Source organism: Castor canadensis, chromosome 6, assembly GCF_047511655.1.
Source record: "Castor canadensis chromosome 6, mCasCan1.hap1v2, whole genome shotgun sequence".
Taxonomy (NCBI): domain Eukaryota; kingdom Metazoa; phylum Chordata; class Mammalia; order Rodentia; family Castoridae; genus Castor; species Castor canadensis.
In genome coordinates, this window is record NC_133391.1 from 70,165,592 (window position 1) to 70,193,050 (window position 27,459).

The window sequence follows — 27,459 nt, forward strand, 5'->3', positions numbered from 1 at the left end:
AGGATGGCCTTCCTTCCCTGTCTACCCCATAACTTACCTTCCACAGTGGTCCCTTCCTCCCCCTAGTGCTGAAATTTCGCTCTGGTCTCTTGCTCTCAGAGGCAGAGTTTCTGTGAAGGGTTTTAAATGTCCACTACATTTAGCGGATGAGGTTGGTCCCTTTCTTGTTTGACAGGCTTGCTTTGCAAATGCTCTCCCTTCTCTCAGCAGTCTGTGAGCCTCTGGGGGCTTCTGCTATGGTCTGAGAAGGCCAGGGTGGGCTTTGGGACAAAGCTTTCTGCTGGCTCTCATTCCCCTTCTTGCCTGCAGGAAACCTCGCTTTCAGGTTTAGTCTGGGGAAGCAGGCCTTGTGGGCATGCTGGCTGGCTGTGGCTCGGAGCTGTCTGAGCTTGCCCACCCAGGTAAAGGAGGTTTCTGAAGGATGCAGCCAGCTCCACTTCGTGCTTGGGCCTGGAGCCAAAGCCCCAGCCGAGGATTGAGGACCAAATGTAGCTGCTCTGGGCTGTGCCTTTCCCTGCTTAGAGACACAGGAAGGGGTAGTTATCAGGGATATGTTTTGTCCTTCATCCTCTGGCTCAACAATAGTAATCAATGACACATGACAGCCCGTCCCATTCATTTCAAACAAAGCCCATAAAAAGATGCCATCGTACACTGATTTTACTGAACTTGAGAGTGGGGAAGGCATGGGCCCCTCTGTATGTGGCTGACACTTAGGCACTCTCCAATCCTCTTCTCCCTTGACCTTTGGGTAAGACCACCTCTGCTCTAAGCCAATCAATGTAATCTAATCCCCTGTGTCACAGTGATTGGTCTGGTATTTGAGTGCCAAGCCAATCACTACATGGCACTTCTGTAGCCACAGGAATTGGCTCAGGGTGGTCCAACTGGCCTAGGGCCTAGAATTTGGTTCAGTGGTTGTGGGAGGACTTCTCACCTGGGGAGCTGTTGGCAGCCATCTTTGGCTGTAAGAAAAGTAACAGCTGGGGACTGTACAGTTCTCTGTGCCTGGACATTAAGTCATGATAACCAGTAACACCTGTATTGCCGAAGTCAACTTAAGTTTAGTTTTCCTCTACTTCAACCAAATGCCATCTTTCTGATGTGTCAGTTTCTCAGCTTCTGTGAAAACAGACGCATGCTGCTTGTGCGCTAAAGACTCTATCTCTTTCATTGCCACTGTTGTGAGTCTGGGCACAGAGAACTTCAGAGCCAGTTGGGGTTCCCACTAGGCAGTAGGTTATTTTGTTTCTAGCCAAACTCAATTAATTTGAATGAGAAGCTAAGGATTTGAGCTGTTCTATGAAATCACCAGAAGATGTACGGCAAGTTATTTTCCTCATCTTGGGCTTTTCTGTGTATCTAAAGAAAAAAAAGTGAAAGGAAAAAAGAAAAAAAGAGAGGGAAGTTGCAAGGTGACCTCCAGGATTGTTTCTGTTGGGAAAGCCAAAGTATTGGTACCATTTGGCATTGTTTCCTCTAGGGACCCAGGCCCAGTGGGACTGGGCATCTGCACTTTCAGGCTCTCTCCCTTCTCCAGGAGATTCAGATGTGGTGGCTGGCCCATCAATCATCCTTGTTGGGTGCTGACGGCTCTATTTCTCCACTCACTCCCTTTACAGAAAGGCACAGGCACAAAAGGAATAAAGATAATTTTTTACTTCCTTTTGTTAAAACTACTGCTCTTTAAAGGTCTGTAGAAAAAGCAATGCACAGTTCTCCTCTCCAGTCTAGCTAGTGTCAAAGGAGAAAGCATGAGATTATTAACCTGTGAACTCCACTTCTCCTCTCCTCTGCTGGGATGTTTGGGGATGGAGTATGAGTGCTCTCCACCATCTAGGGACTTGTCTCCTTTGTAAGACAGATCTGTCATGTTATTCCTCAACCCCTGCATATGGAACAGAACAATCAATTCCCCTGGGTACCAAAGAAAAACTTCATTCTTTCTATAGCCTAGTTTGTTGCCTTTTCCCACAGGTTCCAGGAAGCTCAGAACTACACTGATGGCAACGTGGAGTAAAGGTTTCTTCCTCCGGTCCCACCAGTCATCTCCCTCAATGTAGTGTTGTTGGGGAGGCCTAGAGAGGGTGTCTACGTCAGTTCTGAACTAGATGCCTCAGACTGAGTCGCCCCATAGCAAACAGGGGCTATAGGTTTTCTGATCTTCCCTTCTACTGTTTGTAACTATCTGGTGCTCAATGTTTTATTATAGGTTTTACATTCTGGAAGTAGGTAGGGAACACTGAAAAGAGATTAGATTCAGAATTCTCTGCCTTACACTCCCTCCCATAGTCATCCTGGCTCCTAGTTAGAAAACCAAATCAAAAGCAGCTTGAGAAGATGATTTTTATTTCTTCTTAAAAAACAAACAAAACAAAACAAAAACCACCCCAAATTTCCCTTCTTTTCTTACTTTCTCCCTTAAAAAGTAACCCTTCTGAGGAGCCTTAAGACAGATAGGCAGAGAGTGGGTCACCTGGACCCACACTGAAGGAAAAAGATGCTTGACACAAGAGGGGTCAGAAAGAGTGGCTGGGCAGGTGAACGTGGCTTTGCCAACTTTGGGTTGCTGACACATCTTCAGTGTGGCGCAAAAATTCCTGGGGTCTAGCTGGAGCCCTCACAGTTCAGTCTTCACCTTGTGCATTAAATCCTTTTGGTCAATCTTGTCCAAGTCCTGGTACCAGCGATTGTACGCCAGCAAGGCCACATTCTTGGCAGCTACGGCCATCACCTCCACGGAGCTGGCTGCCCATTCCAGGGCACTGAGGTAGAAGAGTTGGTCATGGAGCGCAAACCTTGGGAAGCCAGTGCGAGAGCCATACAGAGGGTGGGCCTGCCACTCAGCTGTCTGGACTGAGTAATAGGAACGGAAGAGGGTCTTCAGCTGGGTCCGAAAGAGGGGTTTGGGAGACTGGACTCGCCAGACTGCTGCCTCCTGGGGTTGTTTCCGCCGGAAGCTGGCTGAGATGTTGACAGGACAGATGTTGTCCAGTGTGCAGAAGAAGTTGGGGAAATCTGTGGTAAGGATATTGGCGAAGGGGAAAAGCTTAGGGTCAGGGAAACCAAAGTAGGAAGAGTTGAGGTAGCCGTGGACCAAGGAGATGACGGTGGGCTGGAAAGAGCCCTGAACATCACTAATTGGTGGGTTGAAGCCTTCGAAGGTGAAGTTGCTGCTGTTGTCCAGATGCAGGGGTGTGGCGATGACCACGATGTCGTAGAAGTTGGAGCCACTGCCCATCTCACTGTCGTACCCCACCTGGTACAAGGCTTTCCCTTCTGGAAAGACAGAAAAGAGAACACACACAGGTCAACTTCTTCCTTGGCTTCTACCCACTGACCTCCCACCTGCGGCCCAGCACTGGGGACGGCTGAGCTGTCTAGATGATGCCGGTCCCCATCTTTCCATAGTAGGGTGGCTGCAGGGCAGGCATTGGACAGGATGTCAGAAGGCTTAAGTTCTTCCTCTGGTTCTGCTGATTAGCTGAGGGAGCTTTCGCAAGGCTGCACTCAACGTCCTCACTGATCAAAGGATCAAGGCCTGATTAATGGAAGACTCAGCTTCCCAACACTGACATTTGACTCATGGCCACAGCGCCCTCTAGTGTCAATGAACCTTCACACTACTGTTTTGGAAAATGCTCCCCAGCTCAGCATAGACCAGGGTAGAGGTGCAGAAGAAACTGTAGGGCTGGCTAGGAATGGCGTGGCCACACCCGCTGCTCTGTCCACTCACCCGTACTGTGCAGAGCCACAGAGGTCACTGTGGCATGGATCAAGTTGGCCTTGGTGAGCTTCAGCAAACCGGAACACACCAGCTTGTTGCCCCCTTCCACCGACCACAGGTTACCTTGGGCCCCAGCTAGCGACATGGCTCCTGACAAAATGGGATGGATGGCTGGTGGGTTCTCAAACCACTGGGTAGTAAAGCTGGAGAGCCCAACACTATTCTCCCTGGTCCTCCCAGCCAGGGCACAGGGAGACTACAGGTACACAAAAAAATACAACCAAGTCCACAACACAGTGAAGGGCAAAGGTGATTCTTAGTCAAACAGCCAGCTCCAAAGGACAACATAGTGTCTGATTTTGTTCCATAGGATGCCCCAGAATGGGCAAATCCACAGACACTGACAGATCTGTGACTGTCCAGGGTTGGAAGGCTAGAGATACTGCAGAGCTGATGGCTAAAGGGTATGGAGTTTCTTTTAGGGGTGATAAAAATGTCCTAAAATCGCAGTGATGGTTGCATAACTCTGAATATATTAATAACCACAGAACTCAATACTTTAATGGGAGAATTCCATGGTAGGTAAACTACATCTCAGTACAGACATGCTATGAAGGATACACACAAGACACTGGAAGAGTGAACAGGGAGGCCACACTGTGGAGATGCTGAGGCAGGACCTAAAGACTGGGAAGGGACCACAGGATGAGTATCTTGGGGACGTGAGAGGTGCTAGTTGACACACACCCTCTCATTTATTCATCAAAAGCACATCAAGTGCCTAGCATGGTGCAGACCCTTTTCCCAGTGTTTGGGGTGGAGCAGTGGACACAAGACAGCAAGAGTCTCCTCTTGTGAAGCCTACATTCTCTGTTGTGGGAGCCTATGTGGGAGAATGGTGGGCTACATGCATACCCATCCATTCTAGTAATGAGCTGGGAATATAAGGTGACAAGTAGATGAACATCAGAGTGTCAGCAGTGCAGTTCTTGAATTCAAACTGTGGACAGTAAGGCACCACATCAACTCTGACACTTAGCAAGCGGAAGAGATTAGCAGACAATCAGGAGTAGAGGATACACATTAGATCCCCACCTGAGCTTTCCTTCCACCGTGGTGAAGTGGGAGTAAATACTGTGCTGCCAACTTGGAGCACTGATGCCAGAATAAAAGAAAGGAGCAACAAAGTGCTAAGGCAGCACAATGAGTGGGACAGATGTGAGGTTGTCACAGGGACCTCAGCTCATTCTTGGCAGGGGTAGGGCAGGCAGGCTAGCTGAGAGCTGGATACTTACCAGCAAAGGCGGGCATTGTTGCAGACTGGCCGTAGCTGGCCCGCAGGACGGCAGAGACGACATCATCAATAAAGCGCTGTGTGACACCCACTTGGAGCAGGGACTCGGCCACAGAACGCTGGGTCATGTTGATGAAGGCAGCCTCCCCCAGTGAGTACAGCAGTTCCTCCACACCTGAGAAGGCATAGCCGTGGGCCTGGTACTTGTAGATCCTAGAAGACACAGCGAGCTGAGTTCCTGTGCAAAAAGGCCTTTTGGCTGACCACCCATCATGGGGTCCTTGTGGACCTGGAGGGCCCACCAGGGACCTGCCACCTCCTCTACGTATGGGTTGGGAGAGGAGGCTGATTGTGTTCCCCTTGGCCTGTTTTGTGGTGGTGATGGGCCTGTCCCTCCTAGAGGGGCAGCATGGAGATAGGGGCAAGTTCTCCGGAATCCCACAAACCCGGCTTCACATCACAGCTCCCTTGAATGCCAACTACATAGCTTCTCTGAGCCACTCCCTGTCTTAAATGACAATCCACAGCCATCCTCATTCTGCCCTGGCATCTTGGACCACACTGGACCTCATGCCACTACAGTCCTCCCCTTGACCTTGATCTGGCAGGGCCCCCACTTACTTCAAACTCATGGCTTGTCCCTTTCCCATTCACCCAGTGCCCAGGACTAGCAGGGACTGGAACCATCCACACATGCATCCTGTGAAATGCTACTCATTCTGGGGCTGCTGTGTAAGCATGCTGAATTTGATTTTCAATGGGACGTGGGATAGAGGTGTCCAGAGAGCTGAAAATGTGGGTCTGGAATGGAAGGGAAATGAGCTGGCAGGAGGAAGTTATCTCCTATCACCAAGAGAAGTCAGCACTGAGGGTCCACATAAAGTTGACGAGAGAAAAGTGTAAGAAAAAAGGAGGGGCACTGGGTGCCAGCGGCTCGTGGTTGCAATCCTAGCTATATAGGAGGCGGAGATCAGGATGATCGAAGTTTGAAGCAAGCCCTAGGCAAACAGTTCTCGAGACCCTAGCTTGAAAAAACCCATCACCAAAAAAAGAGCTGGTGGAGTGGCTTAAGGTATAGGCCCTGAATTCAAACTCCAGTACTGCAAAAAAACCATCTGGAGAATACAAGAAAGAAGTGCCATATTTGTATGGCAGCTAGAGAGTGGGAAGGGAGTGGAGAAGTGCCAGAAATCAGGGAAGGGATAATGCTTGAACATCTGACACTGAAGAGAGGGAGACAATGCAGGGGCCAGAGGAGCAGCCTCTGCCCAGGGTGTTGGGAGGCAGGGAGATCTTGCAGGAGGGGCCAGGGCTGCTTGGTGTGTGAGTATGGAGTAGGCATAGGCCACCAGTCCTCCATACCTGGAGGTGATGGAGAAGGGCTGGCACCCAAGGAGGAGAGAAGTGGTAGAGAGGAGTTTGTTCTAATGCAAAAACTGGGGATGGCAAAGTTTACAATTTCCAGCTTCCAGTCTGAAAACTGAAGATCTAGCTACATGAACTTTCACATGGCTGGCCACAGAGGGCTTCAGCGGTGTGCCTGGTTGCCTCTTTGAGATGGCTTGGTTCCTCAGGTCACCCAACATCCCTGTTCTCTCCCACCTGGCTGCTTCACTTTTCCCATCCCACTTCTGCCATCGTAGGTGAGTGAGTTTGCAACCCATGTTGTCATCAGTTCAGTGGAGGGAAAGACTGAAGACTTGTGCCATAATGCCAACGGCACCAGTCCCACCCCATATGAGGCCACTGCTCAGGCTCTGAGCCTTCACTAAGTTGTGCTGGGCACTTATATCCACCAGGTACCACCTTCTGTTTCACAGTTTACAGTCCAGCAGCACCTTCCCAAGCTTCTTCTCTCCCCCCTGGAATGCCCTCCTGCAGCTCAGCTCAGCCCAGCCCTACCTCATGAATTTCTCCATGACCTCCTCCACCCACATCTGCAGCCTCAGGAAGCTGATGCCGTAGTGCCACCAGAGGCGGAAGAGGTTCAGCAGGTACCAGTCGGTCTCCTCCAGCACGAAATGCTCCCCGCCAAAGATAGCGCTTCTGCCTACCACCTCGCGCCGCTGCCTAAGCCCTGCAGAGACCAGCAGCCCTCAGGTCCCCTTCAGAGCCCCCCACCCCACCCTAATAGGCCTGGTTTAAATTCAGGACCTTCCTGAGGCAAATCAGGACCCAAGATTACATGGAAATAACCATAGCTCCTTCTGCCTATCCAGCACTCAGTAACTTATAGAGCACTGGACTCAACATGTATTGGCCATGATCTTGTCCTTCCCCACCCCCACATCCTATAGACACTGCTCTGCACTGTATCAACATCCCAGATCTTGGAGATTATTCTCTATCTGGCTACAATGGACTTTCCCATTCTGGCCACAGAAAGCCTTGTGTATACTCACAGGTCATGTATTTAACCCCAGCTTCCAGGAGATGGCAAAAGAGGATACTTTCAACCTTTTGCTATTACAAACAATGCTAGAATGAATGAGCTTGGATGTATCCACTTTGAACATCTGCAAGACCACCTACAGGATCACTTCTGAGAGGTGGGATTTTTGCAGCAAACAGCCTGTGTGTGGTTTTGACAGATGCTCTAGGGTCTGACTCACAGATCTCTCACTTCCTAGCTGTGTGGGTTTAGCTGAAATCTGTCAATTTCCTGAGCCACAGTTTCCTTAAAGGCGGTGCTAAAGAGGCCTCGAGGTAATGCCCCGTACCACCTAGCACGGTGTTAGGCAGGTACCAGCAATGTGGATGCTGATATGATCACAGCAAATTGAAAGGGAAAGAACTGGCCTGGGAGTCAAACCTGAGTTCTAGTTCCGGCTCTGCAACTAACTCACTGTGTAACCTCAGGCAAGTTCCTTCCCCTCTCTGGTCTCAGCTGCTCCATCTGTAAAATGAGGAGATTGGGCTACATAACCATCTGGCCTCGAAGGTATGGGCAATCTGGGAAGGGCCTGGTGGCTGCTGCCAGCCCTGGGGAATACTCACCCAGTAGCTTGACGAAGTCCTGCATGTGCAGACTCAGCGAGTGGAAGGAGGCTGCCCCGCTCTCATAGTGTTGCTTGTTGACTGAGATGGTGGCCAGGCGGCCACCAACAGTTCCCTTCTCGTACACGTCGATCTGCACCCGGGGTCCAAAGTGCTGCTGGAGGAAATGGGCCACGGCAGAGCCCCCAATCCCAGCCCCAACCACGGCTGTCAGCAGGCCCAGGAGGCAGGGAGGGACAGCACAGGAGAGGCTGTGGGTTACCTTTACAGGTTCATGACATTTCAAAGAGGAATTTTGCAGTATGAGTTTTGAGTAGACCTAGGACTCGTGAGCAAAGGCCAACTTGAAGACTACCACCTACTGTTACTTTCATTTTGTAAAGAGAAAGACAGGGCTAGAGTATGGCTCAAGTGGCAGAGCACCTGCCTAGAAAGGGAAAAGCCCTGAGTTCAAACCCCACCACCACAAAAAAAAAAAAAAGGAAGAAAGAAAATAAAATAAAAAGACACTTTAGCAGGGAAAGGGCAGGAAAAAAATCTCTGAACTCAGGATAATCATTTAAAAAGAACAAATTTAGTTTTATACATAACTCCAGGGGTCAGTGAACTATAGCCTGCAGGCCAGAGTCATACTAGGCAGATGCTTATTTTTGTAAACCAAGTTTTTTACTTATTCATTTTATTTTTTTGTAGTACTGGTGTTTGAACTCAGTCTTATGCTTGTTAGGCAGGTGCTCTACCATTTGAGCCACTCCCCCCCAGCCAAATTTTATTGGCACGCCTTTTTTTTTTTTGAGACAGGATCTCACTATGCTGTTCAGTCTGGTCTTGGCTCAAGTGAGTCTCCTGCTTCAGCTTTCAGAGTGCCATTATATCTGGCAACAAAGTATTATTGGAACATAGCCATACATTTTCTTTTACTGTCTATGGTTACTTTCATGCTAGGCAGAGTTGAGTAACTGCAACAGAAACTGAACGGTCTGTTAAGCCTAAAATATTTACTCTCTGGCCTTTTACAGAAAAAGTCTGCCAACCTCTGGTTTAAGTCCAACCTACCACCTGACTCTTAAGTCATTTCTACGTCTGTGTTGGCCAAGACTGGAATGCACCCTGTGATGGGCTGCTTGTGACCTTATAGGGCCCTGGATTCCAATCTGGACTGTTGTTACGATTTTTGCTTATTGACATTTTTTGGGGTCTTATCATCCACTGTTTTTAACCACACCTCCTGCCTTCCTGTTCTTTGCAAACTCGGTTGACTTGCCATCAGTATTCTCATCAAAATCACTGATAATAACAATTCACTGGACAGAGCTCTGAGATGCTACTAGGAACTGCTGTCTAGACAGATACTAATCATCGAATAGCTCCAAGGGAGGAGAGCAAACCAGCTATGAAGCTACTGAGCTGGGCCATCACTGTACAAGTGATTTTGCCTACCATATATCTCAAACACTGCTTTCCTCTCATCTGGACAGTCTAGTAATACTATCCAAAAAGAAAATGGCATCAATCATGTATCCTTACTGCACTCATGTTGGACCCTGAGACACCAGCTCCGGTCAAGAAGTGGCAGTAATCCTCAGAGAATACAAGGCTCTTTGAGAATCAGCCTCCAATAACCCAGTCTCCTCTCTGCCCTCCCCTCCACACTCTGCCTCCTGGTCTGGCCCACCTTCTTAAGAGTGTGGTACCCAGCTGCCTTTTCTTTCTCCACCTGGGCCTTTGCCTGAGCTGCTCCTCTTATCAGGAATGTTATCTGTGACCCTGGGCCTTGCTGACTTCTACAGCCCTCAACTGTCACCTTTAGCTTGGCTTACCTGAGCCACCTAAGATGAGTAGGTTTCCTTTGTGTTGAAGCCCCAGACTCTGTTTATCTCTGGCCTATCCTTGCCACATTGTATTCAAATAGTTTGTTTAAGGACCAAGAGGGAGCAGGGTCATTACCATGTCCTCAGATGCTAGCAGGCAGAGTGCATGAAGTATTTGTTGAATGTTGAAAGAATAACCACCCCTCTTTCCTCAGCATTTACACAGCCTCGCTCAAGAGTGTCCTTACTCTTTTCTTAACCACTCGGTTGCCCTCCCCTACATTTGCAAACAGAGTCCCATTTTCTCCAGCGATACCTACATTTCAAGGCCTTAAGCCACCCCAGGGCTGTAGGGAAGACGTCATATCACTATGACATGACATACCGGGGCTCAAAGTTGAACCAAACAGGGCTTCTGTCCTCAGGAACCTAGGCAGTCAGTGGGCACAGACTCACGCACAATCAGCTACGACAATCTGTGACAAAGTAGGACAACAGTGTTTCAGGGAGCCCCAAGGAGGAAGCAATGGATTCTGCCTGTGAGTGTGCAGGGACATAGGCTTCCTAGGGGAAATAACATTTGGTCAGGACCCTCGAGGACAACTGGCTGTGCCAGTGAGAGGAACCACCTGCTCTGCAGAGAACAGCATGAGCAGGGCAGTGTATGTAACTGTATGGTGGGTTCAAAGGATCTTCAGGCCACTCTGAGGTGTTCAGATTGGATCCTTAAGGAGTCCAAGGATCAACTATCTTAACAGGAAGCTCCTTGTTCCCATCTGGGTAGAGCTGAAACCACCAAGAGTGGACAGAGGCTCCTGCCAGAGGGCTGAGGAAAATCAGGAAAGCTAAAGGGCAACCTGGCCTTGCCTGGTCCTGTTCTGGATAACTTCAGCAAGGAGGATGAGGCCAGCTAGGAGGTGGGTAGCAAGCTTTGTATTGCCAGACACTCCTGCTGCAAGGAGGCCCTGCCCTTTCCCCCAAAAACCAATGGTAAAAGTCCTGCCCTACTGCCCATTCCCAGGAGAAAGAATACTCTATACTCTAATCACTGCCTGCCTAACTCTTCCCCATCCTTTCTGTTGGCAATAATGGGCTGGTAGGTTTCAGTTCTTACTGCACCCTTAAGCTTCTGTTTTCCAGGGTCATGGTCCTGCCTCAAGTCTAGCTTGAATCCTCCTTCTGCCCCAACCTCCAATCAGCATGAACCATAAGATCCTAACCAATCAGATCATGCTGAGTCCCACTGAGGGGTATTTAAGCCCCTGCTCCTCTCTCCCTCTCTCTCTTGGCTCTCTGCTCCCTCCCTCTCCCACCCAGCAATAAAGAATCTCTTGTCGAGATCACTCCTCTCCACGTGGTCACTTTTGGGGCCTATGTTTCCTTACACTTTCAAGCCTGGCTCAAAATCCGCATATTCCAGCCACTCTACTCCTCAGGATTCTCTTTCATGAACTGTCTCAAATTCACTTCCAGCATGCTTCAGTCTATCTTAATCCTTTATGGCCTGGTCATGGCTTTCCAGCATAATAAACTTTAGCCCTGCCCTGGCCCTGGTAAATTTGTGGTGCTCCCATGAGACATCCCAAGGCATCCCTGCCAACTGGAGGGCAGCCTGGTAAGAGTTGAGACTCTGTCCTCCCATAACGGAAACCCAGCATCTTTGGGTCAGTCATGTAGAGTTAAAGTGATAATTATTATTATTTTTTTGGCAGCACTGGGGTTTGAACTCAGGGCCTCATGCTTGCTAGGCAGGTGCTCTTACAACTTGAGTCGCTTTGCCAGCTCTTTCTTTGTGATGGGTTTTTTTCTAGATAGGGTCTCACGAACTGTTTGCCCAGGGCTGGCTTTGAAACTCAATCCTTCTGATCTCTGCCTCTTGAGTAGCTAGGATTATGGGTGTGTGCCACCAGTGCCCAGCTTAAAATGATCATCAAGAGGGGGAAAAAAGCAACGAACAAATATGGAGCTGCATTTCATGACAGGCACAAAGAAGTATTTAGCAAGATGTGTTGGTATCTGCAATTTATTCAGAAATGAATCAAAATGTAAGATGGATGGCTAGAAGGACATATGTGATAAAGCAAGAAGAACAGCAATGAATGGCAGTTTAAGTGGAGGGCTTACGGATGATCACTGTGAAATTCTCAGTTTCGCTGCATGTTTGAAATTTTTTACAATATTGGGAAAATCACACAAATAATAAAGAAATGTGACTGCTGTTAAAAAGTTCCCACTGGGGACATAGCTCAGTGGTGAAGCGTGTATCCAGCATGCCTGAGGCCCTGGGCTCTATCTCCAGCACGGAGTGTGTGCGTGTGGATGTTCCCTACTCTTATCATCCAGCAAATCGATCTCTAGCTGACCTATTGTTCTGCAACTGTCTCCTACCGACCGCAAGTTTTGGCTTGGATTTTACTTGTCGGAAGCGCTCTCTGAGCCGGCAAAGCCGAGGTGAAGCGTCCTCGCTCGGAACGCACGGTACTTTCTCAGCCCTGAACGGGCTTCCCGTCTCGGGAGGTCGCGCCTCCGAGCAGGAACTACATACAGCACTCTGCCTGGTGCACGGACGGCCTTCAGAAGACCACTGTGAACGCCATCGCCCTGCTCCTGTCCTCTGCCACCCGCGCGCCTAACCAAGAGCCACATCCACTGCAGATGCCCGGTGACCCTGCACCTTCCGGCGAGATCAGTGGCCAGTCCTGCCCAGCGCTCCAGGTGGCCTTCACATGCCGGTGCCCCCCTCCCCATCAGCACCTTTCCTACTGCGGTAGGTTTCCTTCCTCGCCTCTCCTCCACCCAGCTCGTCTCCCGAGGACGACTCCTTCCCCGACCTGGCCTCCCCTGCCCCCAGCCAGCTGCAAACCCTTTTCCCGCCCAGCCTTCCCCTCAGCTCGGCTCGCCCCTCACCCCCCCGTCCTTCCCGCACCGATTTTTCCCGGCGGGGCGTCTCCGCCCGCAGCTGCGACGACGAGGAGCGGGGCCAAGGCAGCGAGGACCAGGGCAGCGCGAGCCATGGCGGGCGGCGACCGGGGAAGCACGCTGGGGCTCGGCGCTCGCTCCCCGCCCCGCCCTGGAGCCCCACTGACCGTTCCGCCTGCCAGCCTCTCATTGGCCGAGCAGACGTCCCTCTTCAGTTCGAGGCCCTCATTAGCTACATCGCTCTACGAGAGGGCTTTATCATTGGCGGCCTCCCCGTCCCGCCTTCCGGATGCGGGCTCCTCATTGGCTGGCTCATTCTGCCCGGCGCAGGTGTGTGCGCTTTCCGGACCTCAGCATCAGGACCACGTCCCAGCTGCAGGGAGCTGGATTGAAGGGGAAGAACTGAAGTCCAACGTCGGAGGAGTTACTAGCTCTGTAAAGTGCCTTCTGCGTCTCTGTTTTCACTTTAATAAAACGGATGGAATAATCCCCGCTCAATTTTTTTTAGGTTGTGGTGACGATCATGTGAGATAAGAAATGGGAAACACTTTTGGGATTTGACACATTCTGCAAGTGCTGGAAATTGCTGATCAAGCAGGCGGCCAGGCGGACTGGGCTCTACCCTGTGCACAGGCTGTGTGTACCGTACTGTAGTTTTTTCACATGTGTGTTTGCAGTTTCTATCTATACAGTTCTCTTTTTTTAACATAAGGATTTCATTCACTCTTTTCAGAAAGGAGAAATGTAAGAGGTAAGCTGCCATTTTCATCCTCCAAGACAACAAGGGCAGCTCAGTGTGGCTAGTTTACAATACTGTGAAGGGCAGATTTCTTTCCTCTGGCAGAGGAATAGAGTTAGGAGTGAGTTTCAGGATAAATAAGGAAAATCTTTATTTATGGCTAAGAAACTGAAGGGATCCAGAGAATGGTAAGAGCTTGTAGCTGGGGTTCTAAGTCATCTTTGTGACTCTTACTAGGTCCAAACTGGATCCCTACTAATACATAAATATATATTTCTTGTAATCTCAAAAATGTTTTTTGGAAACATTTGTGTCAGAATGCACAGCTCCAAAGATTCAAGACATACCTCGAATTCTTAAAAAGCCACAAGCATTTGATCATTTGATGCCAACTTCTCTTATGTATTGACTTGTTTCTTGTAGTTTTTGTTTTCTGTAGAGTAAATCATATTAACTTAAAAATTCATCTTCTTACTCTTTGCAATGTTGGAGTCTTTTCTGCTAGGAAGTTCTAATTCTAGTAGCCCACTGATAATGTGTGCACTGATGAGGTGGTGGGAAGAGGAAAAGCAAGGAGGTGCAATTTGTACAGAAATGCTAAAACAAATAACAATAAACTTAGCTGGGACTGGAAATAACAAGAGAAACTGTATCAGTCATCTCTTGATGTGTAACAAACCACTCAAAAACTTAGTGGCTTGTTCTTGGCATGATGTTAAATTCCTAGTGTGAACATCAAGATAGGATGTGGGGCTACCAGTTTTTTAATGTTTGGATTCCAAAACTGGCAGTGTCAGTTTCATCGTATCCTGTTGATCAGGCAGTCATAAAGCTCCAAAAAGAGTGGACATAGATCCTCAGTGTGTAAGTCGAGGAACTCTTTGGTTCTACTTTAAAACCACCATAGTGAACCTGAGAGCCTGGCCAAGGCCTGAGTGGATGGGAATAAATGTATTTATTGACTACACTGGAAATAGGTAACAATGGATTGCAGAATTATGTTTTATAGACAAGCCTGGAAAAATGATGGAAGTGCAAGGCCAAATCCCAGGGAAGATTTGCTCCAAAGACAGGAATTGGGGGCATGGAAACCAATTGAGAAGCAGAGGTAAAGACACGGCCAGGCAGTCAGAAGTTGAGAACATGGAAACTGAAGATTAGATTAAGGCCAAATGCTAGGAATCATTAGGAGGATGGTCAGGAGTCCACCAACACAAATACAGCAGTTAAAGCAGGTAAGACAACTAGAACCAAGACGCAAATACAAGAAAACAAGATAGTGCTAAAGAAGATGGCAGAAACAGAAGTCTAGGTCTAAGAACGACATAAGAAATCAGAAAGGGGCAAATCAAGGAGGTAGAAAACCATACAAGATTTCAACACTGAGGTATAGTGTAGAAAGCCAATACTGCATCCATATGGCTGTGCTGAGATCTCAGGTACTTCCCCCCAGCATCCACAGTCAATGAAGTGACTGTAACATACCAGTATATGTGTAAATCAGGCAAAGACTAAACTCCTGCACTGAGACTGGGTGTGTAGCTCAGTGGTAGAGCACTTGCCTAGCACATGCAAGGCCCTGAGTTCCATCCACAGCACTACAAACCAACCAACCGACCAGAATTGCAGTTATTTAGTTTATTAAAGTTATTTCTGAATATTACATTCCATCCTTAGTTTCCTCTTTTTGATTTTGCTTCAGCATTTTAAAACCCTTTCTTCATTTATTAAATCTTTTGTAATGAATGAGAGCACCAAATAACTTACATTAATGTCAAACTGACTGATTCCTTTTTAGCAGTAAGGAAAGTCAGCAAATGATTTGTAGAGTCTAAGTACTAAAACACCAAAATCTCCCCATCAAGTGAGCCAAAGCAAGCCAAGGTCTTTTTTACTTCACCATCAAGACAAAAATAATTAACAGCATGAGCACATTTTCTTATTCCTTCAAAATGGGTTTCTTGTGATATGGCTAAAACCAAAACCAAAACCAAAACCAAAACTGCAAGGAAAGTAAGTCACCGTGAATGACTAGCTTACAAGTTTTTTTTAAAGTAACCACTTACCAGTCTTCCCTTTTCCCTAGACTTTAGGCAACTATAAAAATGCAGGAAAAACAATGTGCATAATTAAGAATAAACAATAAAAATAAATATGAGGGCCTACTGTAGTAGGCAATTTACACATTTCACTTAATCCTCACAGTATCGTAAGAGAATTACTATACCCAGTTTATAAACAAGCTTGAAGAATCACATGACTAGTGCCAGAAGTCACAGAGGTGACGGAGCTGAGACTTACGTTCTAGTTCATGCCTACCAGCCTACACTCTACTGTGCTGCTCTGGCTCCTTAAGCCCTTCAAGTTGAGCTTTTTGCTATTACATCTTCATCTTGTAATTTTAAATGTACACTTTAAGTCTGCGAAACTACTCAATCATAAAAGAACCTAAAATTATTCACAATCTACTTGCAAAAACAGGAGGTTGGAGAGGACTAGAAAACTCTTTAGGTAATAAGAACATTCTGTACCTAAAATTATAGTTAATTCCAGTTCACTGGTAACGATAGCTAGTATTCCCAAACCACACATAGGTAATTTAATTGGTTCATTTTCTTATTGTTACCATCTGTCAGTATCATAGAAGTGAAAGCAAAAAGGACAAATCCCTATTGTAGAATTTGACTGCTAATTAAATTTACAGTGTACAATTAGTGGAATGCCAGAAGAAAAAAAAAAAATCAAAAAACTTTTTTTGAGACAGGGTCTCACTATGTAGCCACACTATCCTGGAACTTTTTATTCTCCTGCCTCACCCTCCTGAGTATGGGGATTACAGGCATGTACCACCACACGCAGCTCAAAGAGTCTTATTACATTTAAAAGTGCACATTTACTTGTCTGACCTCTCCCCTAATGCCACCTACAGCTCTACCACCTCCAGCCCTACTTGTTTTAAGTGTTTAAATCTGATGGAGCTGGTAAGGCCCACAGTACTGGTAATTCTAAGACACCAGGATCTTAAGTAGTGTTCTAGAATTACCAATACTAAGAAGATAACTTACCACTCCAAAATATACTTCTTTGGGAGCTACTGAGCTTGGAAACTGCAGACACAGGAGTAGCTCTGAAAAGTTGTCCTTTTGTAAAATAAATGGACACCTAGAAAGGAAACTCACATTAGCAAAGGTACCTGTATCAAAAGAGGGCTGCTCCAGACAAATTTTGTTACCTTTTTATCTGTACAAGACCATCTTTATTCATCCTTGTTTCCTCCACCCCAGCCCCAGAAGCTCAGGGTACTTTATAAGCATCAATTATCTGACCCTTTTTTGAATCTATTTTGTAGGACTCCCAGATGTACATACCACAACACAGTACATTTTTCTCTTGTTAGACCATCTTGTGTGAATTAATCTGAAGCCCAAAGAACCTGGAAGTGTAGAAGAAAGCCAGTTTCTGCTTCCCTACAGGGTCACAGAGTTCCAGCAGAAATGGATTTTACGGGTAGCTAACTTAAACCTATGCAATCTGGACATCTAACAACTGAAGACATATTTGCATGTACATGAATCTTAAGTGACTAAACTTACTATATACTTGTTCCTTATTCTTACAGACTGACATTTAGTCATTGGAGACTTTCTCCCTTTGGGTCCAGTTCTAAATAGGACTTAATTTTCATACTTCAGAAGCAGCAGAAAGGTTGAGATGAGATTAAGGCCTCTTCTAACATTAAAATACTATTTAACCTTCTTTCTAAAGTCTACCTGATACATTATCCATTCATTAAGTCGTTTACTGGATAAACCTTTTACACAATACCAGCTGTTAAGACTGCAAAAACCACTTAGGTCCATTAACTTTAGGAGGTTAATACATAAAAGCAGAATTAGATGTTTATACAGTATGACTAACAATGGCTACGCTACACAAACTAGGAAATAAAGCTTGTTGGGCTAGGGGTGTGGCTCAGTGGTAGAATGTTCTGCCTAGCATGTGGGAGACCCTGGGTTCAATCCCCAGCACCAAAAAAACCAAAAAAGTTTGTCAACGTAAGAGAGGTAGTGATTGGTATCAACTAAAGAAAAGAAAAAACAAACAAACAAAAATCTTAGAATGAGATGAGAAATTACGAGAACCTAGCATTTTCTCATAATCTAATATAGAATCCTAAAGCAAAGGTAACAAAGAGGCAGAAGAGTCAGGTCTGGTGGAATGAAGAGCTACAGGTAATTACCTATACAGACTTGTTTGGGCCATTAGCTGTTGGTGCTGCCTTGGTTTGCCTGAAACTATAAACCCAGGGAGGCTGAAAATAGTTACTGGCCTGAAAGGAAAGGGGGTATCTTGAATTTGTTAAAGCTACCTGCCTTCCAAGTCTGGCCTGGTCCTTTAGCCCTTCCAAATGGGATCAGAAAGGGATAGGTTTGGGACAGTAAGATAAGAGGGACCCCTAGCAGAGGACTACAAGGATAAAAGATGACTAAATGTAAAATAATAAAAAACGTAAGTTCTGAAAATCTATGTATATAAAAATCAACTCAAATGATCTACATCTATACAAGTGTAAAGCTTTATCATCCAAGTACCCAAATGAAGAACTAATTCCTATTGTTTCCTTTTCCACAAAAGATAATATATACAAGACACTATACTAATTCCAATTAATGTGAAAATACATGCTTAAGAGGATTTTGGATTCAAAGTCATCAGAGAACCAATTTAAAAATAATTTTCGTAAACACATTTTGATAAAGGCCATAAGAACACTTGTCACATTGTTCAAGTGCCCAGTGGCAAGACTTCTGATGAGACCAATAGGTCACATAAAATCAATAGAATAGCTTAGAAATAAAGCCAATATGACTAAATCCAAAAACAGATCACATGAAGTACCTCATGTACAATACAAACCTAGTTTAATAAATAAAGGAAACACAGGTGACTGTACTCTGGGAGAATGTTCAGTTCCTGATGGCCTGTTCAAAGTCGTCTCTGAGACTCTACTGCCACTTCCACCTGGGCAAGTCTAATGGTGCGGCCATGAAGTTTGTAGCCATCATGCCTTACTAATGCCACAGTGCCAGGCTGCACCCCAATACCAGCTGGCACATGACAGATGAGTTCATGCTCATGAGGGTCATATTTGTCACCAATAGGTGCCATCTTCTCCAGGCCATGCTTGGCAAATACACTTTTCAGCTTGGCTTCTAAAAGTGACAACCCCCTGAAGACTTTTTCCAGAGTGAGCTTCTGATCTTCAGGTTCTGTTTCTTCAGATATGCACTTAGTAGTCTTCTCCAAAATGTCTGCCACTTCCACCAAATCCTTACAGAAACTCTGGATTCCTACAGAGAAATCAGACACTTAGTTTGTGATAAAATCACTCTACCTTTAGGGGTGGAGTGTGGAGCAGACCCATATAGGTAGCTAGAATACAGTACAGTGGGTACCCCAGAAACTGAGAAGGTTGGTACACAGGATTTAGGAATCATCATCTTTGCCACCCCAACTTAACTGCCAAGTCAGTGTCTCTTTCAAGAAGTATATATGATCAGGAACCCTACTGAGAAATGGGAAAGAGAACTATGTAAGTCTACACTCAACAGCCTGTTCTTTAAAAGTCAACTATTTTATTTTTCATTTTTATTAGCATACATTCATTGTATAGAGGGGATTCACTGTGCCAATTCCCAATAGCCTTACACTGTACACTGGTTAGACTGCTCTCATTACCCCTGCAACTCCCTCCCTTTTTTTTTGCTTCTTGCATTTTTGTTGTCATTCACCTTTAAATATTGAGTTATATACATTTTGAAAATTTCTTCCTGTATTAGTTGTGTAAAAGCCATTCTCAAAAGGGACAAGATACTACATTTTATGGGTGGGGAGAAACAAACACAATAAAGTCAACACTATGCTAAGGATGCTAAAGAGTGATTTATTCTATTCTATTTGTGATGTTTGTGCTGCTGGGGATGGAACCCAGCGTCTTGTGCATGCTACGCAAGAACTCTACCACTGAGGTATATCCCCAGCCCACAAGTGGTTTATCCTCGAGAACTGGCTAAATAGGAACAGAAGGTAAGATCCACCTGTAGATGAAGCGAGTTTCTAATTGCCTGCTATTAAGTTGCTAGCAATAGGCCACAAAATCTTTTAGAAAACATGAACTGTCACAAGATAAAAAGTAAACTCAGCAGCACTAGGGAGGCAGAGGCAGGAGGATCAGAGAACAACAAAAAAACCAAAACCAAACAAATAAAAAGTAAACTCAGTTGTTGAGAAGTCCCATATTCCATTCCTCTCTTCTCATACTACAAGTTGATTTTTCTACCAGGACGAGGATAAGGAATGTCTTCATTAGAGATCTATGACATAATCAACGGGAACTGGTGAGGGGACAGGTCTTGTGCCAAAACAGGTAGCTGCCTTAACCATACTCACAGGTAAGAAGGAAGATCAGCTATAGCAAGTAATAAAAGATATGACAGGAGAGAACTGAAGAGACTTGCTGTCTATATGGGAGGGAAAAACTGAAGGAAATCTACCTCTTTCTTCCAGGTGAGAGATCCAGTAGAGGTTTATGAGGAAAACAAGTGGAAGCCTGATTCAAATTAGTTGAATAGAAGCATACATAATGGATTCAGGGGTATGACAGATAGAACAGGAAGGATAGGAAAAATAGGAGTGCCAAGTGAAGTAGTCTAGGTGTGATATGGCTTGGTCTGGTGTAGAAGAGGAGGCAATAGTGGGGAAAGAGTGAAACCGAAAGGCATTTTCAAGGAATAGCCAGTTTTTTTTTTTTTTTTAAATAAAATAAACATTTTGAAAGACTTCTAAGCCCTCTAAGGTTATGTGATTCTGTGATCTGAGCCTCTGTCTTCAAGCTGTTTTATAATTGTCTACAGAGTACTGATCTTACACAGCACTAAAAACTTTCTGGTGGCAAATACAATTGACTATCATCCTGTGGATATAGACAAATTTTGCTTCCATTAAGCAAGTTTCAGCATTCCCAACTTCCTATGTGTCTGCTGTTTGGGTTCACCCAATCACTTTCTCAATTCACTTATTCTTTAATGAACTAAACACAATTGTTTGTGTAAGTACTAGAATGTTGGAACTGCAATAATTGTACATGCTTAGAAAATAAACAAAGGTTTGGTTAAAATAAAGGCCAACAATATTTTAGCATATGGCTAATTTGATACCACTCCAAATAAGTAGCACAGAAAGCCTTGGGAAAAGTGGAAGGGTATGGGAGGCATCAGTTCAGTACCCAGATGTACTTTTACTATGCTCAGTTTGCATATCTGCTAATTAAATGCCCTTTAACTGAATATATTTTACTGTGAACAAATCTCTCACCGAATATCTTGGCGTCTTCCACACATCTCTGGGTTCTTCTCCTTATGTTTTCACAATCAGCTACAGCTCTCTGGTATCTCAGCTGAACATCAAAAACAAAATCAAAAAGAGGAAAAAATAAATGCTTATCACTGGAAGAGAAATGCTTTTAATTACTCTATAAATTTCACTCTTGTGATAGGATTTTATAAGACAAACTAGGAGCTGTAAAAATCTTAACTTTCTTTCATTGACTTGAACAATTTAAGTTTTAAAAGTGTGTCATCTAGCCTGGTGCAGGTGGCTCATACCTGCAATCCTAGCTACTAAGGAGGCAAAGATCAGGAGGATAGTGGCTCAGAGCCAGTCCACGTAAATAGCTTTTGAGACCTTATCTCAAAATACCCAACACAAAAAAGGGCTGGTAGAGTGGCTCAAGTGGTAGAACACTTGACAGTGAGAACTTGTCTCAAAAACAACAAAAAACTAAAACCAATCAAATAAAAAGTAAACTCAGTTGTGGAGAAATACCGTATTCTATTCCTCCCCTACTATTCTACAACTTGATATTTCTTACAGAGATGAGGATAAGGAATGTCTTCATTAGAAATCTATGATGTTAATACCTGGTGGGGGTTGGTAAGGGGCAAGAGTGTGGCCCTGAGTTCAAGCCCCAGTATCTCCAGGAAAAAAAAAAAAAAGTGTGTCATCTATTTGAAGGCAATAATTTTAGCCCCTTTGGTCCTTTACCATTCTTATAATTCCTGGTTCCTTTAATTGCTTTCCAGCCTCTCTATCACTCTGAGTAATTTCGCTTTGGAATCACTCTTGTATATCTAGCTTATCTCCCTGTGTGTCAGCCCAGGACTGGCACCAGTATACCAATGTCGTCTGATCAAGAGTACAATAGCCAATAATCTCACTCATTCACAAGTACTTACTGTCTACCACTTGCCACACAATGTATCACCTCAGGGCCTCTCCTGCTTGCTAGGCAGGCAACATACCCCTAGCCTTAGCTTTTTTTCTTTTTCTTTTTTTTTTTTTAACCTAGTATACCTTGCAAGAGAGCAGTGGAGGGGTAAAAAAGCCAATGAGAGGAGATTTCATTTAAAAAAATGACATAAAATCTTTGCTTGAATATTTAAGCCAGAGAAAAGGTATAAAGAACACACAATATAAATTTACTCACTGTTAAATCCTGGACTTCTTTCTCCAGTTTAACAGCTTTTAGCCTTAAGGCTTGTTCAGCAAGAGAGGGCCCAGGCTCATCAGGAGGGTCCTCAGAACTGCAGTCCTCACCAGCAGTTCTCTGGGTGGCAGTGCTAAATGGGTGCAGCCATCCCCTAAAGTAGGAAGGAAATAGCCATAATGAAGAAATGCCATCATAAAAGGTAAAATTACAACAAAATTTAGAGTCTAGAAACTTCTCCAGACTGAAGCTTTAGAGAAAGTGTTTTCAGTCATAGAAACAAATGAACACTGCAATGTCCTTACTAAGCTCCAAACACTGTTTTACTTCTATCACCATTTGTCATCTCACAACATGTGAGGTTAAGCACTACTTTGGTTTCTTGAAGAGCTCTTTTTCTGGTGGTACTGGGGTTTGAATTCAAGGCTTACCTGCTTACTAGGCAAGTGCTCTATGGCTTGAGCCATTCCGCCAATCCTGTTTTGTGTTGGCTATTTTTGAGATAGGATCTCATGAACTATTTGCTGGGGATGGCTTTGAATCCTCCTAAACTCTGCCTCCTAAATAGGTAAGATTACAGGTGTGAGCCACCAGTGCTCAGCTTTTGAAGAGCTTTTTTAAAAAAATAGCTTGTACCAATTAGAAGTCATTAGCTATTTCCATCAAATCCTCTGCCCTGGGTGAGTGTGACATAGTTTTTGTCTTAATATAAAAGGAATCATATAATATGTGGTCATTTGGGAGTAGTTTCTTTCACTTAGTATGTGTTTCTCAGGCTTATCCATTTATCATTATTATGTATTTATCATTAATTGGTTATTTTTTATTGCTAAGTAATATTTCACTATGCAAATATACCATACTTTGTTGGATTGGAGTTTATGGACAATTGTGTTTCTCCCACTTTTTTGCTGTTATTAATTTAAATATTATCATCATCCCTGTTTTGCTGATGAAAAAACTGAGGTTGACAAGTTTAGGCTTAATGACTTACTCAACATCACACAACTACTCCTGGCAAGGTGGTGTATACCTATGGTCCCAGGACTGGGGAGGCTGAGGTGGAAGCCTTATCAACATAGTGAGACCTCCTCCACCTCAAAAACAAACAAACAAACAAACAAAAGATCACACTGTTAGTATTCTGTTAAGGCAGGATATTTAGTATCAGGAGTAACACAAAAACATACAGTCCTGGTTCAATTCTTCATCTTCCCTTCTACAGAAAGGGAAAATTAAGTCTAGTACAGGGAGCTGATTTAGGCTTAGAATTCTAAGCCTTCTTGACCACAAGTTAAGGCTTTCAGGGAAGAGAAACTATTGAGAAAGAGAAACTCTGAGTTGGACTATACAGGTCACTAAAACAGATCCTTGTGTTCAACAGTTATGTTATCTACAATTCTGTAGAGCTAATGAAATTGGTGAAAGCCTGGACACATCAGACATAAATTCCTTAAATAACAAAGTACTTAAGTTGACTTTCAGGAAGTGCCTCCAGAATCCATTCAAGGACAGTTTGAAACCAGCTTTTCAAAAAACAGACATGCACACAAGACAGCTTGTCTGGTCAATGACCTTTTAACACCATAAGTTGAAAAGCCTCTGTAAAAAACATAACTGCTCGCTGAAAAGAAACATGTGATCTATGAAGAGGTCACATGCCTATGCAGACTGTCTAGGCCTGCACAGAAGAACCCTTCAACAAGCAGCTGCTCTTCCCTCCTATCAAGTACCCTACCAACTAAATGGGCAGAGAGATTTGCACTTTCTGCTGCTCCTGACTTCCTTCTACCAGTCTACCTCACAATAAAGAATAGTATACCATAGCATTGGCTTCTATGTGTGCAGGGCAGCAAGTCCTTGCTCAGCATCACTAAAATGTTCCATCCACATTTAGCTGTTTACACAGGAAGAATTTAAACTGGGGGCAGTTTATAGCAGATCTTGGACTGTGGGAGTTCTGATCCCTAGTTTAATGAAGTTTCCATTACAACTGGATCCTGATAATTTGATTTTAACGAATAGTTTATTATTTATATGAACAGTGGTCACTGAAATGACTTCTGAGCAAAGGCTTAATTGGGGGTGGGGGAGGGGGGTAAAGGAGTTAAGAAAAGGAAGAGTGAAGAGCCAGAAATGCAGGCAAGAGAACTTTTATCCCCCAGACTTTTCAGGCTGGCCTTAAATCCAGTTGTTATGATCTATGTCCGATTGTACATGGTTCCAAATTTTTGGTTCAGAAAATATGGTCAACATAGATCTGGGGCAAATTATACATGCCTCCTTTCTCTTAAAAAAAAAAAATCCAATTTGAAGACCAAATTAGTCTCTGGGCAAGTCTGAATAGAAAATGGTCAGAACTCAAATTATGAAATAGAGTTGTGGCTGATTCCAATTCCACTCCATTGGAACTGCAGTGGGGGAATCTTATGAGAACTGTTTTTTTGTTTTTGACACTTCCTTATCTCACCAACAATCTGATAAAAATCTTGAAAACAAAAACACAAAACTATTCCTAGCCTCAAACCCTAAATTCAACTCCGAACCTGTGTTAGGGCAGGATGTTGAGTCAGGTGTGCTGAGATTTTTAAAAAGTGACAAAATAGTTATCCAAATTTCCATGGAGGTAAATTTACAACTCAGAGCTCAACCCTATCCCTAGCCTTTCCTCCGCCGCAGGAACACCTCGAGAATAATCAACAATGTTCACCAATAAAAGCGTCGGCTCTCTAACCCTGACAAATTAAGTTTCCAGTCCGGGTTCTGCCACTTCCTGTGTATTAGTTTTTCCAGGCTTCAGTTATTAAACTGAGTTAAATGCTCTTTAATTATTAAACGTGAAATAACAGAAACAGCTACCCATCGTTCTGCAGTCGGCGTGTACAGTACCCTGACACCTGGGAGAAACCAGGTCCACGCCCTTCTTTCACCGGCAGGTGACACGATGCCCGGGAAAAGAGGAGACGACCTAGGGCTAGGAGTCAGGTTAAGAACCCAAATGAGCACCAAACACCATCGAAGAGCAGGGGCCGGGAGGGACGGAGGTACAGTTCCAGTTCAACCGATGTTTGGGGCTCAACAGACTTTCCACCTCTCAGGCCAAGATCTCGGCTCTACCCACCTTTCTAGGCTAGGGAAAGAGGCACGCCTATGGGGCCTCACTTTCCCGCTCTGTAAAATGGGACCGTGAACGCGAGGTCCTAGAGGCCGAGAGGCTTGGCGGTGCCTCTCGCCTACGACGTCAACCTCACCTTCCAGCCCACAACCGTCCTGCCAGCACACGTGTCCGGCATAGCTTCACATTTTCGACCCCTCGCCCGCAACGCTTACCTGCTCTCAGACGCGGTACTTGAGGCCAGCAGGCGCTGCACCCATCGCCGGACCGCCCACATCGACCGCGCGGCCATATTCCAGACCCGAGAGGACGGGCGCAGCGCACGCGCACTTGCTTCTAGAGGCCAGACGCGCTCACTTAAAAACCACGCCTCCCGGCAGCCTCTGCGAACATTTCCCTCTCATGACTTCCGGACGGGAACGCTACGTTTTTGGTTGTCCTGTGCACCGTGCTGTTCTTCCGGGCAGGACGCAACGCTTCCGGTTCACAGTGTGAACCTAGTGGGTTCTAGGGTGCGGAAGCTCAGTGGTCGGCGAGTGGCTCGCGGCGAGCAAAGCGGATTACCGCTGTATTCTTGTGGAGCTACATGACGTTATAAATGTTCAACACAAGCGCGATATAAAAATCAAAATATGAGCGGTGTTTAAAGGGGAGGGGCGTATTACTACGGAAGCCTAGAATACAAATGGGCCGAGAAGTGGGAAGTTTTCCTAAATGATTGATGTTTGATCTGAGAGCTGAAGAACTGGTAGAAGAAAAGAGGAAGAAAGTGGTTCACACAGAAACGTATTCTGCAAAGATCCGGTGGAGAGGAGACTTGAATGCAAGGAACTGAAATATAGAGAGGGGAGTGGTGACAAGGCTAGGGGATAGGTAGGATCGGATCACGTGAACGATCAAAAAAACGATTGCAGTCTGACCGCTCCTTCCCCCTACGCCTCCTTGCTTTTTTCTTCAGTACCTCTATTTTCTGACTTAACTTTTTTAAAATGATGTGTATTATCTCGTTTCCTCTTGTTAAAATGAATGCTCTTTCAGGACAGAGATAATGTTACCTTAACGCAGGTGTTGAATTTTTGTTTTCCTGAACGAACCTTAGACTCACTCTGATTGCAGTGAGAACGTGTGATGGTTTGAAGAGTCATCTTGCTGTAGGGAGGAGATGGCAGGGTATAAGAAAATAGGTAGGAAAGACAAGCTGTTGCAGTAGCCCAGGCAAGAGGGGATGTGTTCTGTCCTGCAGTCCTCCCTCCTTTTTTTTTTTTTTGAGACAGGCTCTTGCTATGCCACCCAGGCTAGCCTGGTATTCCCCGTTCACTTACCCCAGCCTCCCTTGTGCTGGCATGAACTACAAGCCCTGCTATCACTTTAGATAGGGTACTTTTGTAACCACCACCCTACTTAGTTGTGTCAAGCGCCCTTTTTGTTTCCGTATTTTATTCCTTTCTTTTTTTTTCCCTGACTAGAGTTTGAGCTTCATGAAGTCTTTTTCTTTTCTTTTTTTTTTTTTAAGTTTAATGGACATTTATTCCTTTAGTTGAATAACCTCTGCACATAATCAGTATGTGTGGTGAGTAGAAAGGAATTTAGGTCTCAGTGTTTTATGAGTCTGCTGTATTTTCTGGAAATCAGCAAGCCCTTTTAAAGAGCCTGATGACTGCTGCCAGATGGAAAGGATGAAGTCTGTCCTGTTCAAAACTGTTTTTTTTTTCTTGACATCTCATATGGTAGGTGCTCAAACATTTGTGGGATGAATTAATGAAGTTGGATGGTTCCAGTGAAGATAGGAATATGTGGATGAATTTTAGGGATTTAGGATGGAAGATGATGAGCTAGTGATTGGGATCTAGGGTGCTTGTAGTGGCCAGCTTAGTTACTGGAGAGCCCTTAAAGTAAAACAAAAACAAACCCCCATGATATGGCTTATTTGGATATACTATATGATTTTTTTGGGGGGCAGTACTGGGGTTTGAACTCAGGGCCTCATGCTTGCTAAGCAGGAACTTCAACACATGAGCCACTTCCGCAACCCTATTTCCAAAGATATGGAAAGCAACAGAGAAGCCCAGTGGCTCTTCTGAGATCACCCCACTGGGAGGCAGAGACAGATCTCAAACCCAGCCTTATCTAGGTCCAGAATCGTGACACCTAAGTCATATGTTTTGCCAGTGATCAGCTGCTGATTTTGGACAGGTTAGTTTTCCAGCTGTGCTCTCAAGCTACTTCAGAGGATGGTAAAGTTTCAGTGAGGCTAAACCGTGTTAAGCCTTAAGTGGGTAAAACATACCAAGACTCTAGTAAAGGGTTCACTG

The 27,459-nt window shown here is 45.1% G+C and overlaps 2 protein-coding genes across 8 annotated transcripts; both read right to left on the bottom strand.

Moving 5' to 3' along the window:
- Positions 1-2,420: 2,420 nt before the first annotated feature.
- Positions 2,421-12,889, bottom strand: Pcyox1l (prenylcysteine oxidase 1 like). 7 transcript variants are annotated; one of them, XM_074076678.1, is made up of 7 exons: positions 12,756-12,889; positions 10,215-10,305; positions 8,019-8,225; positions 6,924-7,098; positions 5,023-5,234; positions 3,737-3,877; positions 2,421-3,279 (listed from the first exon to the last, which is right to left on the bottom strand). In XM_074076678.1, the coding sequence occupies exons 3-7, from the start codon at positions 8,041-8,043 to the stop codon at positions 2,621-2,623; spliced, it is 1,212 nt and encodes a 403-aa protein (XP_073932779.1). In that variant the 5' UTR covers positions 8,044-8,225; positions 10,215-10,305; positions 12,756-12,889; the 3' UTR covers positions 2,421-2,620. The 7 variants fall into 7 exon arrangements, with proteins under 7 accessions (XP_073932779.1, XP_073932780.1, XP_073932778.1 ...); XM_074076679.1 differs by lacking the exon at positions 6,924-7,098 and adding an exon at positions 7,868-7,917; XM_074076677.1 differs by having other exon boundaries at positions 8,019-8,280.
- A 2,221-nt stretch (positions 12,890-15,110) lies between these two features.
- On the bottom strand, positions 15,111-25,516 carry Grpel2 (GrpE like 2, mitochondrial). Its single transcript, XM_020170015.2, has 4 exons — positions 25,363-25,516; positions 22,033-22,186; positions 20,862-20,943; positions 15,111-18,838 (listed from the first exon to the last, which is right to left on the bottom strand). Exons 1-4 carry the CDS (start codon positions 25,437-25,439, stop codon positions 18,474-18,476), a joined length of 678 nt encoding a protein of 225 aa, XP_020025604.2. The 5' UTR covers positions 25,440-25,516; the 3' UTR covers positions 15,111-18,473.
- Between the last annotated feature and the right edge of the window lie 1,943 nt (positions 25,517-27,459).

Excerpts from the sequence above, each read along its gene's own strand:
- Pcyox1l (XM_020170001.2), bottom strand. The coding sequence starts at position 12,843 with ATGGCTCGCGCTGCCCTGGTCCTCGCTGCCTTGGCCCCGCTCCTCGTC. Across the intron at positions 7,099-8,018 it reads GGACTTCGTCAAGCTACTGG|GGCTTAGGCAGCGGCGCGAG; the intron begins GTGAGTATTCCC and ends TGGTCTCTGCAG. Across the intron at positions 5,235-6,923 it reads GTCATGGAGAAATTCATGAG|GATCTACAAGTACCAGGCCC; the intron begins GTAGGGCTGGGC and ends TGTGTCTTCTAG.
- Grpel2 (XM_020170015.2), bottom strand. The coding sequence starts at position 25,439 with ATGGCCGCGCGGTCGATGTGGGCGGTCCGGCGATGGGTGCAGCGCCTG. Across the intron at positions 22,187-25,362 it reads AGTACCGCGTCTGAGAGCAG|GGGATGGCTGCACCCATTTA; the intron begins GTAAGCGTTGCG and ends TTCCTACTTTAG. Across the intron at positions 18,839-20,861 it reads GGAAGACGCCAAGATATTCG|GAATCCAGAGTTTCTGTAAG; the intron begins GTGAGAGATTTG and ends ATTTCTCTGTAG.